We start from the raw sequence: 17,406 nt of genomic DNA on the forward strand, positions 1-17,406 counted from the left end.
AGAAAGAGAGAAAAAAAATAAGTCCAAAGCAATCCTTGTAAACAGGGCAGCTTACCTTAGAGAAAAAACATGTGAAGTGTGTTTCCAAATTTATTAAATAGATGCAATGACTTTGCTGAAGTAACATGCAAAACTGCCATATCAAATAATAAAATAAATAACAAGATAATCTAGCACAGTGATTATTAGATTAGTAGGCAAAGTTCCATATACTTGGTCCAAAAAAAACGAGCAGATGTGGAATTAAAATTCAAGTGCTTGAATAGTCTGCGATTTTAATAAAAATGCTGGCATCAGTACATGCATTACAGTAATTCAGGTAACAGAAATGCACCTTTACAAACTTCACACACCATTACCCAACCAGTTAATATACAGAATTTAGATAAATTCATTCACACCAACACAGCCTATGGACTCACTTTCAAGGACTCTTCAATTCATGTTCTCAATATTTACTGCTTATTTATTTGTTTGTTTATTTATTTATTTATTTTCTCTTCTCTTTTTTTTGCTTTGCACATTGGCTGTTCATCTTTGTTGTGTTCAGGACTAGGCAGATTACAAAATTTCGTATGGAATAGATGGGCCAAAGGGTCTGTTTCTGCGCTGTCATGTTCTCTGAATACAACTCTCACTTCTTCATTGATTATATTGTATTTCTTTCCATTTACCACGAACGTCCACAAGAAAATAAATCTCAGGTTGTATACAGCGACATATACGTACTTTGATAATAAATTTACTTTGAACCTTTGAAGTAAGTTTGTTCTCGGGGTATCTTTGAAAAATTGTAAATAAATAAGCACAAACTTTATTGCTTTTCAATTTGCATTTCTTCATGCATATGTAGATAATGTAGCTTCCTGGTATGGAATATCATGGTACATACTATTTTCTGGGAATGTGGCAGTCACCTGTAATGTCAATCAAGCATAGTGGATTGTCCTAAAAATCCATCTATTTCAGTAATATACTTCAGAGATGAAGGGCTGCAGCCCTTGACTGATCTGGCTTATATGTGACCTTATCAATGCAGTTGACTTTGTCTTTTCAGGTCAAAGACAATTGGGAATGGCCAGCAACATCCATATCCAATGAACAAATATATATTTAAAAAATGTGAAAAGTTAAATGAATAAATGTGGTTTATTTTAATTCTGTACCTGAGTTAGACAAAAATAACATTAAAAAACAATGCTGAAAATATTACTACAAGACTAACAATACCCAACATTATGAAGGAAAAGTTGCACAGTAAGCGGAGATTCATAGCTAAGGCTGAAAATCAAAGTTACTGTTAGAGATATAATAACCCTCTGTAATCTTAACCTAAGCAATATCTCACTCACTCACTGTGATAGCTTACGAGAGTTTGTTCAACACTTTTGAATTAATATTTTGATTTGTACATTTAGACTTTACTTTTGTTAAAAAGTTTTTTTTTCCAATTCAACCCAAATCTTTGATACTCAGGTTCCAAGTTCAAGTTTATTGTCATTCAACCATATACATGTATACCACCAAATGGAACTAACTTCCTCTGGACCAAGGTGCACAACACAGTACATATAACTCACACATACACCACAAAGTAATAATACCCCAAAATAAATTAACAAATAATGTGAATAACAAATAACAATGAATAACCTGAACATTGTAAATGTCAAAGCCAAAATGTTGATTTAACCAAATGAACCTCAACATAATAGCCACAAACTTTAGATGCTTAGTATCTGTTAATGTAGGAGGTCTAACTCTCTACTGGATGAGCCACAGACAGGTCCTTTCATCCATCAGTAGGCAGTGGTGAGTTGACACAAGTACTAATGGATAGAAGCTAAAACTGGACCTAAAACCATGTACTGTATGTTAATCTCCTACAGCACAACATAATTCCATAGGAAAGAGGACACTACTTGGCAGAAATAACCTGCAGACTAGTTGCCAACTGATTCCAATAGACTGTTGTTTGTATCAATTAAAGCTTTATGCTTCTAGATTTCTAAAGATGCCTAATTCTACAGAGAATGAAGTGTAACTAATTGCAGTTCTTTACCTTAGAAGACCTAGAAAGACTTTGTATTGAAAGACCTAGATAGAATGGATATGGAGAGGATATTTCCTGTAGTGGGGAAGTCTAGGACCAGAGGGCACAGCCTCAGAGTAGAAGAATATCCATTTAAAAAAGAGACAATGAGAAATTTCTTCAGCCAGAGGGTAGTGAATCTGTGGAATTTCTTTCCACAGTTGGTTGAGAAGACCAAGTCATTGGGTATACTTAAAGCAAAGATGGATAGGTTCTTGATTAATCAAGGTGTTACAGGTTATAGGGAGAAGACAGAAAAATGAGGTTGAGGGGAATAATAAATCAGCCATGATGGAATGGCAGAGCTGTTTCGATGGACTGAGTGGCCTAATTCTGCTCCTATGTCTTACTTCAAGGATTCTGCAATAATTGTTTACTCCAAATGTAGCTGTTAAATGGTAAGAATGAATAATGGCTCACAGACCAGAACCAGCTCTCATAAGACTAGGGAGAAAAAGGTGAAGAGAAAGGATGTTTGCTGTGGCACAGTAACATTTATTTGTTTCTCATGGAAAAGCAGCTGATTAAGCAGGTATATTTTACTAACTTCATGTGCTTTGCAAACATCAGACTCTGAGATATTTTTCTCTGGAGAAGTGGAGGCTGAGGAGAGATGCAAAAGAGGGTTACAAGCTTATGAGAGGTATTTTTTCCCCAAGGTTGAAACGTCTAATAGCAGAGGACATGCATTTAGAGAGGGGGAAAGTTGAGAGGCATTTTTTTTTAATATACTCAGAGCATGGTGGGTGCCTGGAATGCCCTGTCTGGATGATGGTAGAGGCAAATACATCAGGGACTTTTAACAGACATTTAGATAAGATATGAATGTGAGAAAAATGGAAAGATATGGACAAAATGAAAGCAGAAAAGATAAGTTGGCCATTTGATTACCAAATAATTTGGTTCAGCCCACAATTGTGGGCAGAAGGTCTGTTCTTGTGTTGTACTGTACTATGTTCTATATACAATACTTATAAAAAGTATTCATCCTCCTTGAAAGTGTTAATTTTTTATTGTTTTACAACATTGAATCATAGTGGATTTAATTTGGCATTTTTTGACACTAATGATTCACTTAACTGTATTCAGTGACTTATTCAGTGAATAAGAGATATTCAGTGACTTGTAAATTTTTCTTGTATCCATCTCCTGACATGTGCTTTTCAATAAGCTATTCCCAGGGTTCCTTAGAGTGCACTTTTATCTTCATGGTGTAGTTTTTCCCCAGGATACTGACTCACCAGATACTGAGCTTCCAGGTAAGGGATATTTTTACTACATTCAATTGAAACACCTTGACTGTACACAGATCTCCAAAAACAAATCCCCATTTAACTAACAATGTGACTTTGAAACCAATTGGCTGCACCAGGGATGATTTGGTGTGTCATATTAAAGAGGGCAATAACTTGGGCAATCAATTATGTTGTGTTTTATATTTGTAATTAATTTAGATCACTTTGCAGAGATGTTTTCATTTTGAAATGAAAGTCTTTTTCTGTTGATCAGTGTCAAAAAAAGCCCAATTAAATTCACTGTGATTCAAAGAGGTAAAACAATAAAACATGAAAACTCCCAAGAGAGGTGAACACTTCTTATAGGCACTGTAACACCAATGGGGTTCCCGATTATTCAGCTGGTCTGCATCGATGCATCATGCAGGGCAATGGCCAGTATCCTAACAACAGTTATCACACTAGCATTTTCAGCAGGCCAAACATGAGGCTGCTTAGCAGGATAAGAACCCATGATATTACAGGAAAGATATTAACATGGATAGAGGATTTGCTGAGGCAGAGTGGCTATAAAGGGGGCCTTTTCTGTTTGGCTGGTGGTGGACAGTGGTGTTCTGCAGGGGTCAGTGTTGGGACTGCTTCTTTTCACATTAAATGTGAATAATTTGGACGATGGAATTGATAACTTTGTGGCCAACTTTGCAGATGATATGAAGATAAAGGGGAGGAGCAAGTAGTGTTGAGGAAGCAGGAAGTCTGTAAGAGGAGTTAGATTGGGAAAATGGGAAAAGTAGTGGCAGATTGAATATAGTGTTGGTAGGTGTATGGCCATGTACTTTGGTAGAAGGAATATGACAGATTGATCCCAAAGGAAATTACGGCTCTTGAAATTCAAGGCAGTCTGCCATACATACTACAGCCTTTAAATCTTTTTTTTAATCTGGATATTACAGTGTGGAACAGACCCTTCTGGCCCAATAACCTGCACTGCCCAGCAACCCACTTATTTAACCCAAGCCTCATCAGAGGACAATTTATAATGACCAATTAACATACTAACCGGTACATCTTTGGGTTGTGGGAGGAAACCAAAGTACCCAGAGGAAACCCACGCCATCATGGGGAGACAGTACCATCACGGTAACTGCTATACTGCTGCTCTGGTAAATAAGATTTAAATGTATATCTTCACAGATGGTAAGTGTGCAAGATTATGCTAATAGTTTTGTTTATCCTTTATTGCTCTCTAAACTAGGTATCTCCTGAGATAATTTCAAATTACATTTAAGAGTAAACCACAGTTCTATGGGTCGAGAATCATTGTAACTCTTGACCAGTTAAAGATAGTAAATTTCATACCTGGTTATAAGGACGTTGCTCCTTCCCAACTGCTATATGGCAAGCAGTTGAGCAAGAGGAGGATGACACTTAAGAGAAAGGGAAGAGGCAAGCTAGAAAGTGCCTTTCTGTCCAGGCTATATGACATTTAGTCTATCTGGACATATTATATATTTTTTTAAATTTAGAGATACAGCAGGGAACAGACCCTTCCGGCCCAAAGAGCCACACCACCCAACAACCCACCTATTTAACCCTAACCTAATCACAGGACAACTTACAAAGACCAATTAATCTACTAACTGGAACATCTTTGGACCGTGGGAGGAAACTGGAGCACCTGGAGGAAACCCAGGCATTCCACAAGGAGAATGTACAATGTTTCTTAGAAAAGACATCGGAATTGAAACACTGCCCAACCTTTAGTCACACTCCGCTAACCACTTGACAATTTTGCTTAAAATAAATCTGTAATAATGCAGTAAAATGTGACAAATGGAGCCAAAAAACTTATTTTCCTAAGAGGCATTTCACCTCACACCTCAAAGCTTACCGTGTTGGCCATGTTGTAACAAGGGGACCAGGTCAAGTAGAGTCACGAGTGTCACATAGAGACCTTGATAGTCCAGTGAAGGGTATTCTGAAAGCTGTGCATCACGACTTTGCTGATTGCGCTCAGAGGGAGCATCGCGGAGGACGCTGTAAAGGAGGGAGCGAGTAACAGTAGGGTTGATGGAACTGACTTGTGGTCTTAGGGATGGGGTGAGTGGGAATGGCACAGGAAAAAGACACATAGTCATGGGCACTGTCAAATTGGAGCCATCCTGGTTGTCCTTCCTCCCTATGCGGGACAAAATGCTGTTTTGGAACAAAGAAAAAAAAGAGACAACAAAGACACAAAGAACAGCACATTACATTAAAATGACACTACAGACAACATAATAAAATACCAGATCAAAAGAGCACATAGGATCCAACCCCAAAAGAACAAAGGCAATTAAGTTATCCATATACCAAAGTAGCTTTCTGATATGCATATTTGGAATGAAATCAAAATTACTTGATTATTGCATCCTATGTGCTATCTGGTAAAAAGGAGCAAATAAATATAATGACATGTTCTAGGTGCCACCTCCATGTAAAGATTATTTTACTGCTTTCAACAAGAAAACAAGATAATTCCCTGAAACAATGCAGGGAATACTATACTTGAGAACAACCATTTATACACCAATAACAAGGATAAAGTATTTTCAAATGATGCACTGTAGATAATTAGGGTAAGATAAACCAACATTTCAATTTGATTTATTAACTAAATCTCACATGTCCACTCTGCTGCAAATGTTCTCATTAAATTTATTCCACTGTACTGTCAGTGAAGATATATCATTCCCCAAAACCAAGTTATATGTTGTTTTTATCTGCCTTCATTATATATAAAATAATGTTTTTAAAATATAAAATAATTCCTTTCTTCCAGTCTATTTTCTCTTCTCATGAAATGAAACAAACATAAAGTGAGCTTCCAGGCTTAGAGTCATAGAACCATACAGCACAGAAGTAGGACCTTCAGCCCATCTAGACTATACTGTATTATTAATCAGCCTAGTCCCACCTGGACCACAGCCCTCCATATCCCTCCAGTCTATGTACCTATCCAAATTTCTCTTAAATGTTGAAATCAAACCCACATGCACTACTTATGCAGGCAGCTCATTCCACACTCTCACAAGTGAGTGAGTGATAAAATTTTCCCTCATGTTCCCCTTAAATATTTCGTTTTTCACCCTTAACATATGACCTCTATTTGTAGTCTCACCTAACCTCAGAGGAAAAGGCTGGCTTGCATTTACCTTCTCTATACCCCTCATAATTTTGAATACCTCTATCAAATCTCCTCTCAGTCCTTTACGTTCAAGAGAATAAAGTCCGAACCTATTGAATCTTTCCTTGTATTTCAGTTCCCCAGAGCTTTTCATCCTATTCTTGCTTCTCTGAACCAGAATGTGCAGAAGAGGCCTATAGTAATACTTGCATCAATTTTCCATGAATTTCTTTTGAAAAATTCATTAGAATAGGCCAATAAAAATAGCACAGCTGCAAGTGGAGAGAGAAAATGTATCAGACATGATGAAATGGCGGAACAAACTCAATGGGCCAAATGCCTAATTCTTCTCCTATATCTTATAGTCTTATGGAAATGTAGTTCCACTCCAATCGCAATAGCCCTGATACTGAAATGTCTTGAGAGCCATGCTTTTTGGTCAATGCACATCATGGTGTAACTACTTCAGTCATTAGCTCAATCCTACAAACCAGTAGAGTCCATGGGACTCAAAAGTTTATTGTTGAGTGCTGGCTGCTAGAAAACAGCCCTTACACATTTTCCTTAACTGCAGAATGCAAACGCAATGTGGCAGCACATGATCTGACTGTGGTAGCAAGAGAGAGATGCAGAAGAGGTTGACGAGGATGTTACTATTTAAGAGAGGCAGCCCAGAACAGGACCTTCCAGCCTACCAAACCAGAGCACCCAGCAACTCACCTATTTAACCCTAACCTAATCACAGGACAATTTACAATGACCAACTAAACTTCCAAACAGTAAGTTTTTGGTCTGTGGGAGGAAACCAGAGCACAAAGAGAAAATCTACATGGAGGACATATAAACAGGGAGGACATACAAACTCCTTATAGAGGATTCCAGAACTGAATTCCAAACTTCTGAAGTCCTGAGCTGTAATAACAATGCACCAGTCGCTACACTACCATGACACCTTGTCTGCAAGTGAGGGCTGTATTTTAGATGTGATATTAGAAAGGGTAGCTTATTCTCACTGGAATATAGGCAGCCAAAGGATGACCTTAAAGAGGTATGTATAATGATCAGAGCTATGGATGGTCAGAGTCCTTTTCCCTGGGTGGGGAGTGTAGAGATAGAGTGTAAACATTCTTTCTTCTCCAACCCATTACCTTTTTCACCTATCAGCTCATAGCTTCTTTCTTCATCTCCCTCATCCACCCACCTGGTTTCACCTATCACCTTCTAGCTTATTTTCCTTTCCTACCCCCACCCCCACCTTCTAATTCTGGCATCTTCTACCTTCTATTCCAGTCCTGATGAAGAGTCTCGGCCAGAAGATCGGCTGTTTGTTCATTTCCAAAGATGCTTCCTGCTGAGTTGCTCCACCATTCTGTGTACGTTAATAGAGACAGAGGGCACATGTTTAAGGTGAGAGAGGAAATTTTAAAGGAGACTTGAGGGTGTGTTTTTCCACACAGAAATTGGTGGCCATCTGGAATGAGCTGCCAGAGGCGGCTTTAGAGGCAGATACAATGATAAGATTAAAATGACATCTAATACTTAAGAAAAGGTATAGAGGGATTAATGGATAGGCATAATGTTGGCATGATTCATGTAGGCCGTAAATGCTTAATGTGGGCAAATGGGATTAGCATGGAGTGCATGTCGATGCAATGCCTATCTTTACTAATCCTACTTGCCCTGTATCTCAAGCAACACACACAAAATGCTGGAGAAAATCTGCAGGTCAGGCAGCATCTATGGAAATGAATGAAGGTCAATGTTTTGTACTGGGGCCCTTCTTCAGGGCTGGAAAAGGATGAGGGAAGATGCCAGACTAAAAAGGTGGAGGGAGGGAAAGAAAGGCAAGCTGGAAGGTCATAGCTGAAGCCAGGAGAGTGGAAAAGGTAAAGGGTTGGAGAAGGAGGAATCTGATAGGACTGTAGACCATGGGGGAACAGGAAGGAGAAGGGGCAACAGGGGAATTGATAAGCAGGTGAAGAGAAAAGGTAAGAGTCCAGAGTGGGTAATAGAAGAAAAGGGGAGGGAAATAAAATTACCATAAGTTGAAGAAATCGATGTCCATGCCATCAGGTTGGAGGCTACCTGGATGGAATGTAAGGTGTTGCTCCTCCAACCTGAGAGTAACCTGAGAGAAGACGCCATGGATCGACATGTACAGCTGCTTGTTAATGCAAATATCTAATCAGCAGAGGTTCGACTGTTGTTCAGACCAAATATCAGAATGGGGAAGAAATGTGATCTAAGTGACTTTGACTGTAGAAAGAATGTTGGTGCCAGACTGGGTGGTTTGTCTATCTCAAAAACTGCAGATCTCCTAGGATTTTCACAAACAACAGTCTCAAGAGTTTACAGAGAATAGTGCAAAAAACAAAAAAACATCCAGCGAGTGGGTGATAATGCCTTGTTTCATGTGAGAGGCCAGAGAAGAATAGCCAGATTAGTTTAAACTGACAGGAAGGTAATGTAATGTATATAACCATACACTGTTGTAATGTATATAACCATACATTACAACAGTGGTGCACAGAAGAGCATCTCTGAATGAACAAAAATCCAACTTTGAAGCATAAGACTTTGAACATACACCCAGTGGCTAGTGTATTAAGTAACGAAGGTACCTAATAAAGTGGCCACTGAATGTATATTAATTGGGAGAGGAAATAGTGGCTGATTTTGATGGTTTTGGGAGTGTATAGATCAGACAATCCAATGACATTTGTGAGAGTGAGAGGGTGACAGAGTGGACAGTCCAACAGGTTATTATTATTTTTTAAAGAGGTTACTGAGTCAGCAGTAAGTGTTCCAACTCCTCCAAGCCTCTAAGCAGCTCTTTTATTTACAGATAACAGGCTGTTCAAGCCTTGCAAGCTTATCCTGCCTAACTGACTAATCTGACTAAATAACCTACTGACTGATACATCCTTGAAATATGGGAGGAAACCCATGTGATCGCGGGAAATGTATAAACTCCTTACAGATAGCATCAGGAATTAAACCCTGATCGCTGTTGTTGCAAAGCGTTCCACTAACCACTATGCTACCTTGCCGCCTTCCCTTTAATGGCACTTGTGGTTTAAGTCAAAAAGAGCTACTTTCCCCAAGTAGTTAGGCTGATCAACACCTCCACTTACAAACTCAGCCTTCCACAACCCCACCACCACTAGTTTAACATTTCCTGTCAGTCACTTTATGTACAAACACTACCGCGCAGAGTGTCACTTTATGGACATACAATCAATGTATATAAGTTAACTTGTGCATTTATATTTATTGCATTTTTTATTTACTGTGTTCTTTTTCTTGTTTTTTTTGTGCTACATTGGATCTGGAGTATTTGCTCTCTTTTACACCTTGTGTACTGGAAATGACATTAACAATCTTAAATCTTGAACTCATTACCTGAATTCCCCCAACCTGGTTGCCTAAAACAGAATGACTGCTAGCTACCACATTGTATTAAGTTACCATTCTCTGATTAGAAACAGCCTGCTGCTGGCCCCAACCTACTTCTCTTACAATGGGAATTGAGGGTCACTCGTCCGACTTCATACTTTGTGCATAACACACAACTACACATTTTTGGAAGACTCATTCAATATAATCTGTATATCTGCAACTCAGGAAGCATGGGAGTAATGAGATGCTGCAAAACAAATGATGTACTTCTATGCTTCCATTATTTATGGTAATTAAATCCTCAAATTGTATAACTTGAAGAAATCTCAAAAATATACTATTGTCATCAGTGCACAGAGTAGGAAACATCTGTCAGTGGAAACATCAGCTGTAGGGTTTCCCCCAAGCCTTGAACTAAAAACAGTATTACTCAGTCATCACGAAAACCCAGGGAAAAGACAAAAATGAACAAATAAATCAAGAAGTAATGTCACAACATTTATTTCTCTAATTACTTCAATTGCAAAGGGGACATATTAAAAGCATTAATATATGAAATGATCATCAAACTTCTATCTTCAGTAAATCTACTGTATACAAAAACCTTCATTAGAATAATTTATTCACATGGGGGTGGCACGTATGAAACATGTTTGAGAAGAATAAACATGTGTGTTTGATATACAAATCTGTAAACAGCACATGTTTATCACGCCAAAATAATGTCTGTATGTAAATTATGATACTGTGACAGTATCATTAAGGGTAATGAATTTTAACAGGTGTGTGATTTAGTGAACAAATATAGAATTCTAAGATGTAATTGAGCTACATTTGTAGGAATCATAAAAGAATATATGCTAAAGATTAATGGCTGATAGCATATGTGTATGAGCTAATGGGAATGGTATTTATGTATGTTATTCATTGTTCCATCAGATTTACTGAAATAAAAAGTACTTTTTCCATTTTCTGTAATACAAACACTATTTTGTTCTCTCTAAGTAAGGCATTATTATCTAAATTCAGTAGTAATAAGGCAAAAAGTTGTGCACAGTTACTGAAATGCTGATAATTTCAAAATCAATGACTCACATACAGCAAATTTTAGAATATTCATACATTATTTGAATTGCAAAATCCTGAGAATGATGCTTTCCAGTACTGTACATCATTCATATTTCTCTCTGGTAAATATTTCTGAATTATTTTAAATTTGAAAAATACAGCACTTTTTACATGAGACTAACACTTGAGTTACAACATACAAGCAGATAGCAGACTTGATCAACTTACAACAATGTACATCTTATTGGTCAGATTTTGCATCCGTCTGAATGCACTTTATTAAGATTATTGTCCAAATATCCATTACTTACTTTGTCCATCCTGTTTTATATGGACAAGTTATTTGATGAACATTATTTTAATTTATTTGGGTTTCAAATTATTCATTAATGATGGATTTAATATTAATGATAGAAAATAATATGTGTCTAATCTTGCATTTGTAAAAATATATCTTATAAAAGTCTAATATTTAAAATATCATGCACAACCTTTTCCCTCTATTTGCTCTAAAACAATAGTAATATTAGATAATAAAAATTCTTATTTATCAAGCACTGTAGAGTCATTTAACGAATGTGTTAAATTTAACCTCTTGATATAAGCCAGTCTCATTATCTCTATTCAGCTAAACATTCTAAATTTCGATATCAATATGACTCATTAAAATAATGAACATTAGATTTCTGAATGGCCCATGAAAACTACCTCATGATGCATCTTTTGCACGATTTATTTGTGACTGAGAATAATTTTTATTTCTTGTACTGTTGCAGCAAAAGACAACTTTCACTATATATATGTGATAATAAACTATGTTCTGAAATAAGATTTAATTATGATATTAAATATAAATTTAAATGCTAAATAATAATTAATTGCAAAAAAGTGGGAATCCTTAACAGAAAGCTGACTACAAGGTTTAAATAGGTTTTTAAAATAATACCTTCTCTAGCATTACTGAAATGCAAATAATTCTGTGTCAAGGAGTGATATTATGCAATCTATGCTTTGTCAGGGAAAGGAATAACTTGCAGATCTTGAGAATTTCAGAATTTGGCCAAGCAGTAAGAGTTCATGTGCTTTGAGAGAGAACGTACTCATCCTAATGGGTGCAAATTTGAGGATTTATCAGTAAACTTTAATACCTTTCACACACACTGTTTTAAATGCTCTGTAAATTTATCGGTTGATATTTCAACAATTTTAGAAGTCATCCTGCCTTGATTTGCATGACAATTCATGGGTAACTCATTAATATTTTTGTTTTATTTAGAGATACAGCATGGAACAGATCCTTCAGACCCAAAAAACTGCACCACCCAGCAACCCACCTATTTAACCCTAGCCTAAACACAGGACAATTTACTATGACTAATTAACCTGCTAACTGGTACATCTTTGGACAGTGGGAGGAAACCAGAGGACCTGGGAAAAAAAACCCTTGCAGCTCACAGGGAGAATGCACGAACTCCTGACAGAAGGCACTGGAAATGAACTCCAAACGTTTCAAGCTGTAATCACGCCATGCAAACCTCTATGCTACTGTGGCACCCCCTACTATGTTGAGTCAGTGCCTTAGTATAATTACAATAATCATTACATTATTAATATAATGGTTTATTGGGTTTGGGGGATATGCAATATCAAAATTGTCACGCAAAAACTACAATGATTCAGAAGACTAGACATTTATAATATCTGTTCATTTGCCAATGTTATGATGCCCTGTTTTTAGGTTTCTTGAAAGTCAGCCAGGTTCAAAAATACTCAACAATATAAAGAATACACTGGCTTATTGGAAACAATATTTATGAAAGTTTGTAATTGGAATTATTATCTGATATTCTAACTTTGTTTTACATATATTGGTTTTGCAGGATTGGGATTGTTGGTTGCTTTCCATTTTGAGTAAGGATTTTTGAAGATACAGTAATTATATTCTCAAATTAATATTTTCAATCTAATTAGACTCATTATTTACCTCCAAGACTTTCTAACAATAGGCATTTAATTTTAGTTTTAATTTTTTTTTAACAATTTATGCTCTTGGCTACTCATGAAGACTCACTTTGACAAAATTAGTAAATACATCATTTCTTACTCTACTATCGATACCAATATTAATCAACATCAACTCCTAAAACAAATGAAACAAATTTAAATAAACCTCCCACTCTGAACCAACTGTTTATTAGAAGCCCAAAATTCTTTCTGCAATTTGATTTCTCCAAATTAGATCACAGAACAGTACAACTTGGGAGCAGGCCCTTCAACACACAATGTTGTGCTGTACCAATTAAATTAGTTTTCAAATGAATAACTAATCTCTTCTGCCTATACAATGTCCATATCCCTCCATTTTCCTCACATTCATGTGCTTATCGAAATGTCTCTTAAAAGTTACAATGTAGCTGCCTCTACCACCACCCCAGGCAGCACATTCCAGGCAACCACCACTCTGTTTAAGAAATATCTCTTTAAAAATTACCCCTCTCACTTTAAATGCATGCCCTCTAGTATTTGGCATCTCAACCCAAGAGAAAATCTACTGAGTATCTACTCTGTCCTTACCTCTCAATCTTAGAAGCTTCTATCAGATCTCCCTCAGCTTATGCTGCTCAGGGAAAGCAACCCAAGTCCGTCCAAACTCTTATGATAGCACGTGCCCTCACATCTAGGCAACATCCGGTAAACCTCTCCTGCACCATCTCCAAAGCCTCAACATCTATAGTGGGGCAATCAGAACTGTACGCAGTACTTCAAGTGCAACCTTGACATCCTCCCTATAGTGGGGTGACCAGAATGTTCATTTTAATTTCTTCTTTGTTATGAGTTTTTATTTTGTTTGTTTGATTGTAATTTGCTTGAAACTGGCTGAAGACAACTCAAATGACTAAAAGCCTTTCAGTGACAGTAGACTACACGTAATGGGAAGAGAATTAGCTCAACCCCATATAAAGCAGGAGAAATATATTTACATCCTGCATTCCACTGTTCACAGTGATCCATCTCCAAAACTGCAACAAGTATTTTTTCGTTATTATAATCCATGTTGTCAATCCTCATTAGGATTTCCATGTCGCTCCTGTCATGCTCTGTTTTCTATGAAAGAATAAATTCTGTTCTTAAACATCTGCAAATAATATGTAATTGCTAATTACAGAATGCCTAACAACAACCTAGGGAAACTTCCCTGTCAACCATCTCTGCTTGAATAGACTCAAATCTATCATCAGAAATCTAAGACGGAGTTTAATTTTCTTTGCAGATTTTACTTCATGTTACTTTCATACCTTAACCAATTTTAATGGATTCTAACAGATCAGTTTGTTGTTTCCATATTGTGAGTTGCCTGTTATATTAAAGGATAATCCAGTCATGTATATTTAAAATGCATACCTTGCTTTCATTAATTTGTTGTCTGCATTGCTTGTACATATTTTTATATGTGATGCCTTTTATCTGTCTAAAACAACTATTAACTGTTTAATAGTTATAGCAGACAGATAAAACACAGATTTAATCAAGAGCATTGTATATGAAGAGCTCAAAGCTTTATTGAGGATCCCCACTGTCCATACCACAATTTCTTTGACCAACTACCATCAAGGAGGTGGTACAGGAGCATCAGGACTAGGACTGTCAGACTGGGTAACTCCTTCTTCTTCAGGCAAACTATAAGACTATTTATTACTCTGTCACCACAGAGGTCTCAGCAATAGGACAGCAAGTTGTTTATTGTTTACTATACTGTTTACCTGTGTGTTTATATTTTGAACTATAAATATTCATTTATATTTTGAATTATAGTTTATTAAAATAATATTTAATTTTATATGCTGTGTGGGATATCCTTTTTATGGGTACATCATGTCTGGAGGAATGTTGTTTCATTTGGTTACGTATCTTTACAGTCAGATGACAATAAACCTGAACTAAAAATTTTACATTGGTTTTACTTTTGGTTATTCAATGATAGCAAACTCTTGACGAACTGCATGCAAATCGGATGTTAATTTCAACCCATTTATATCAGCTTGTAGAAATTAAAGAGTGTAGTGTCATCATCTGATGACAGAAGCTCCACTCAGAACAGTGAATGGCCACAAGTGGGAATAAACATCCACATCAGTAACTGTTTTATTTCTTACCTAAAATTATACACTTCACTTACTGCTAATACGGAGCTACTATATTAATGCATTTTAGCTGATAACATTTTGTTTTGAATATAATTAACAATAACTTTCCTTCATGATTATACAAAGGGTGAAAACTTTCAACTTCTATACCAGTGTCACATTATCAAATATTACAAAGTAGTTACTCAATTATTTTCAAAATCAAGTAAAAAGAAACAAGACTTACCTTAATAATGTCTGTGAAAAGTACTTCAATGTGTTTGCGATATCAGTTCCAGATGGGACAGGATAAATATTATGAAGAACACGGTTGTGGTATTCTTGTAAATAACGGACCTTAGATGCAACTGAATAAGTGAGAATTTTGGAAAAAGGTTAGTTCTTTTAATATACAGTTTATGCTACAAAATACTTATTAAAATTTTTTTAAACTATTTTGGGTAAACATGCTCAAAACATATTTCTTTTGTTCTTTTAATTTGTTTTTTTTATTTGATCCTTTTCAGATATATACTGGATAAAGTTTTTAGGAACACAGTCTACTAGGACTTTACTAAAGTGATTATACCTTTAAATTTCACAGCACATGCCAGTAATAATAAACCTGATTCTGACAAGGTACTTGCTAAGTGATTACAAGATAATTAGCACCAAGAAATCCAACAAAAGCATCCTGAAGAAGGGTCTCAGCCCGAAATGTGATTGTTTATTCATTTCCATTAATGCTGCCTGACCTGCTTGAGTTCCTCCAGCATTTTGTGTGTGTTGCTTTGGACTTCCAGCATCTGCAAAATTTCTCATGTTTAGAATGATTATTGTTCACGTTCAAATTCATTCCACAAACAAACAACAGCAATCAGGAAGAGCAACTCTAAGTGATTGTTTTTATGTTTAGGCCAGCAATGGTCAAACTCCAAATTCCGCCAAGACTATGTTGACCCTAGGATCATCCTTGTGTACATTGTGAACAGCAGACAATGATACAGGGCTTGCTACAGAAACATGGATCGAAGCACAAATCTGTCTGTACTAGCATCAAAGTTCAAAGTAAAATGTATTATCAGAGTACATACAACCCTGAGATTCTTTGTCTGCGGGCATACTTAGCAAATCTTTCGACTGTAACTGTAAACAGGATCTGTAAACTGTAAACATCACGAACTGTAAACTAAAGAAGCTGTGCCAACACAGATATAAATAAATAGCAATAAATAACGAGCATGAAGTAGCAAGGTACGAGAGTCCTTAAATGAGTATAGCTATCCCCCTTTGTTAAAGAGCCTGATGGTTGAGGGGTTGTAACTGTTATTGAACCTGTTGGTGTGAGTCCTGAGGCATTTGTACCTTCTACCTGATGGCAGCAGTGAGGAAAGAGCATGGCGTCAATAGTGATGATGGATACTGCTTTTCTACAGCAATGTTTCATGTAGATGTGCTCAACGGTTGGGAAGGTTTTACCTGTGATGCACTGGGCCAAATCCACTACTAATGTCGGATTTCCTGCTGAAAGGCATTGGTGTTCCCATACCAGGCCGTAATGCAGCCAGTCAGCACACTTTCCACACGTCTATAGAAGTTGGCCAAGGTTTTTTATTTCATTCCAAATCCCCTTAGACTGCTAAGGAAGTTGAGGCAATGTCATGCTTTCTTCACAATTACATTTATAAGTTAAGTCCAAGACAGGTCCTCTGTGATAGTGACATCCAGGAATTTAAAGTTACTGACCCACTCCATCTCTGATCCTCTGATGATTACTGGCTCATGGACCTCTGATTTCCATCTTCTGAAATCTACAATCAGTTCCTTGGCCTTATTGACATTGAGTCAGAGGTTGTTGTTTTTACACCACTCAGCCAAGTTTTCAATCTCCCTCCTGTATGCTGATTCATCACCCCCTGTGATACAGCCTATCACAGTGGTGTCATCAGCAAACTTGTATAATAATAATATACTCTTTCATTGCAGCAGCAACATTTCAAAACATACTTAGCAGTGTGCAGACTTACCTAATAAATAAGTACAAAATAATAATATACACAATAATAATTTACCAAACTGCAATAATGTACAAAATAATAAAAGAGACTATTGTACTATGGACAACACACATAAAATGCTGGAGGAACTCAGCAGGCTAGACAGCATCTATGGAAAAAAGGTACAGTCAACGTTTTGGGCTGAAACCCTTCGGCAGAACTGGAGAAAGAAGCTGAGGAGTAGATTTTAAAGGTGGGGGGAGGGGAGAGAGAAACACCAGGTGATAGGGGAAACCGGAAGGGGGAGGAGGGATGAAGTAAAAGG

General features: G+C 36.8%; 1 protein-coding gene across 1 annotated transcript in view; it reads right to left on the reverse strand.

Moving 5' to 3' along the window:
* Positions 1-17,406, reverse strand: part of LOC132390105 (protein unc-79 homolog) — a 625,175-nt gene that overhangs the window by 577,106 nt on the left and 30,663 nt on the right. Inside the window, exons 2-3 of the mRNA XM_059962702.1 lie at positions 15,332-15,452; positions 5,219-5,523 (exon numbers count right to left, since the gene is read on the reverse strand). Of these exons, the coding sequence (XP_059818685.1) occupies positions 5,219-5,523; positions 15,332-15,452 (426 nt within the window). The remainder of the gene's footprint in view (positions 1-5,218; positions 5,524-15,331; positions 15,453-17,406) is intronic.

This window comes from Hypanus sabinus, chromosome 2, assembly GCF_030144855.1.
Source record: "Hypanus sabinus isolate sHypSab1 chromosome 2, sHypSab1.hap1, whole genome shotgun sequence".
NCBI classification, from domain to species: domain Eukaryota; kingdom Metazoa; phylum Chordata; class Chondrichthyes; order Myliobatiformes; family Dasyatidae; genus Hypanus; species Hypanus sabinus.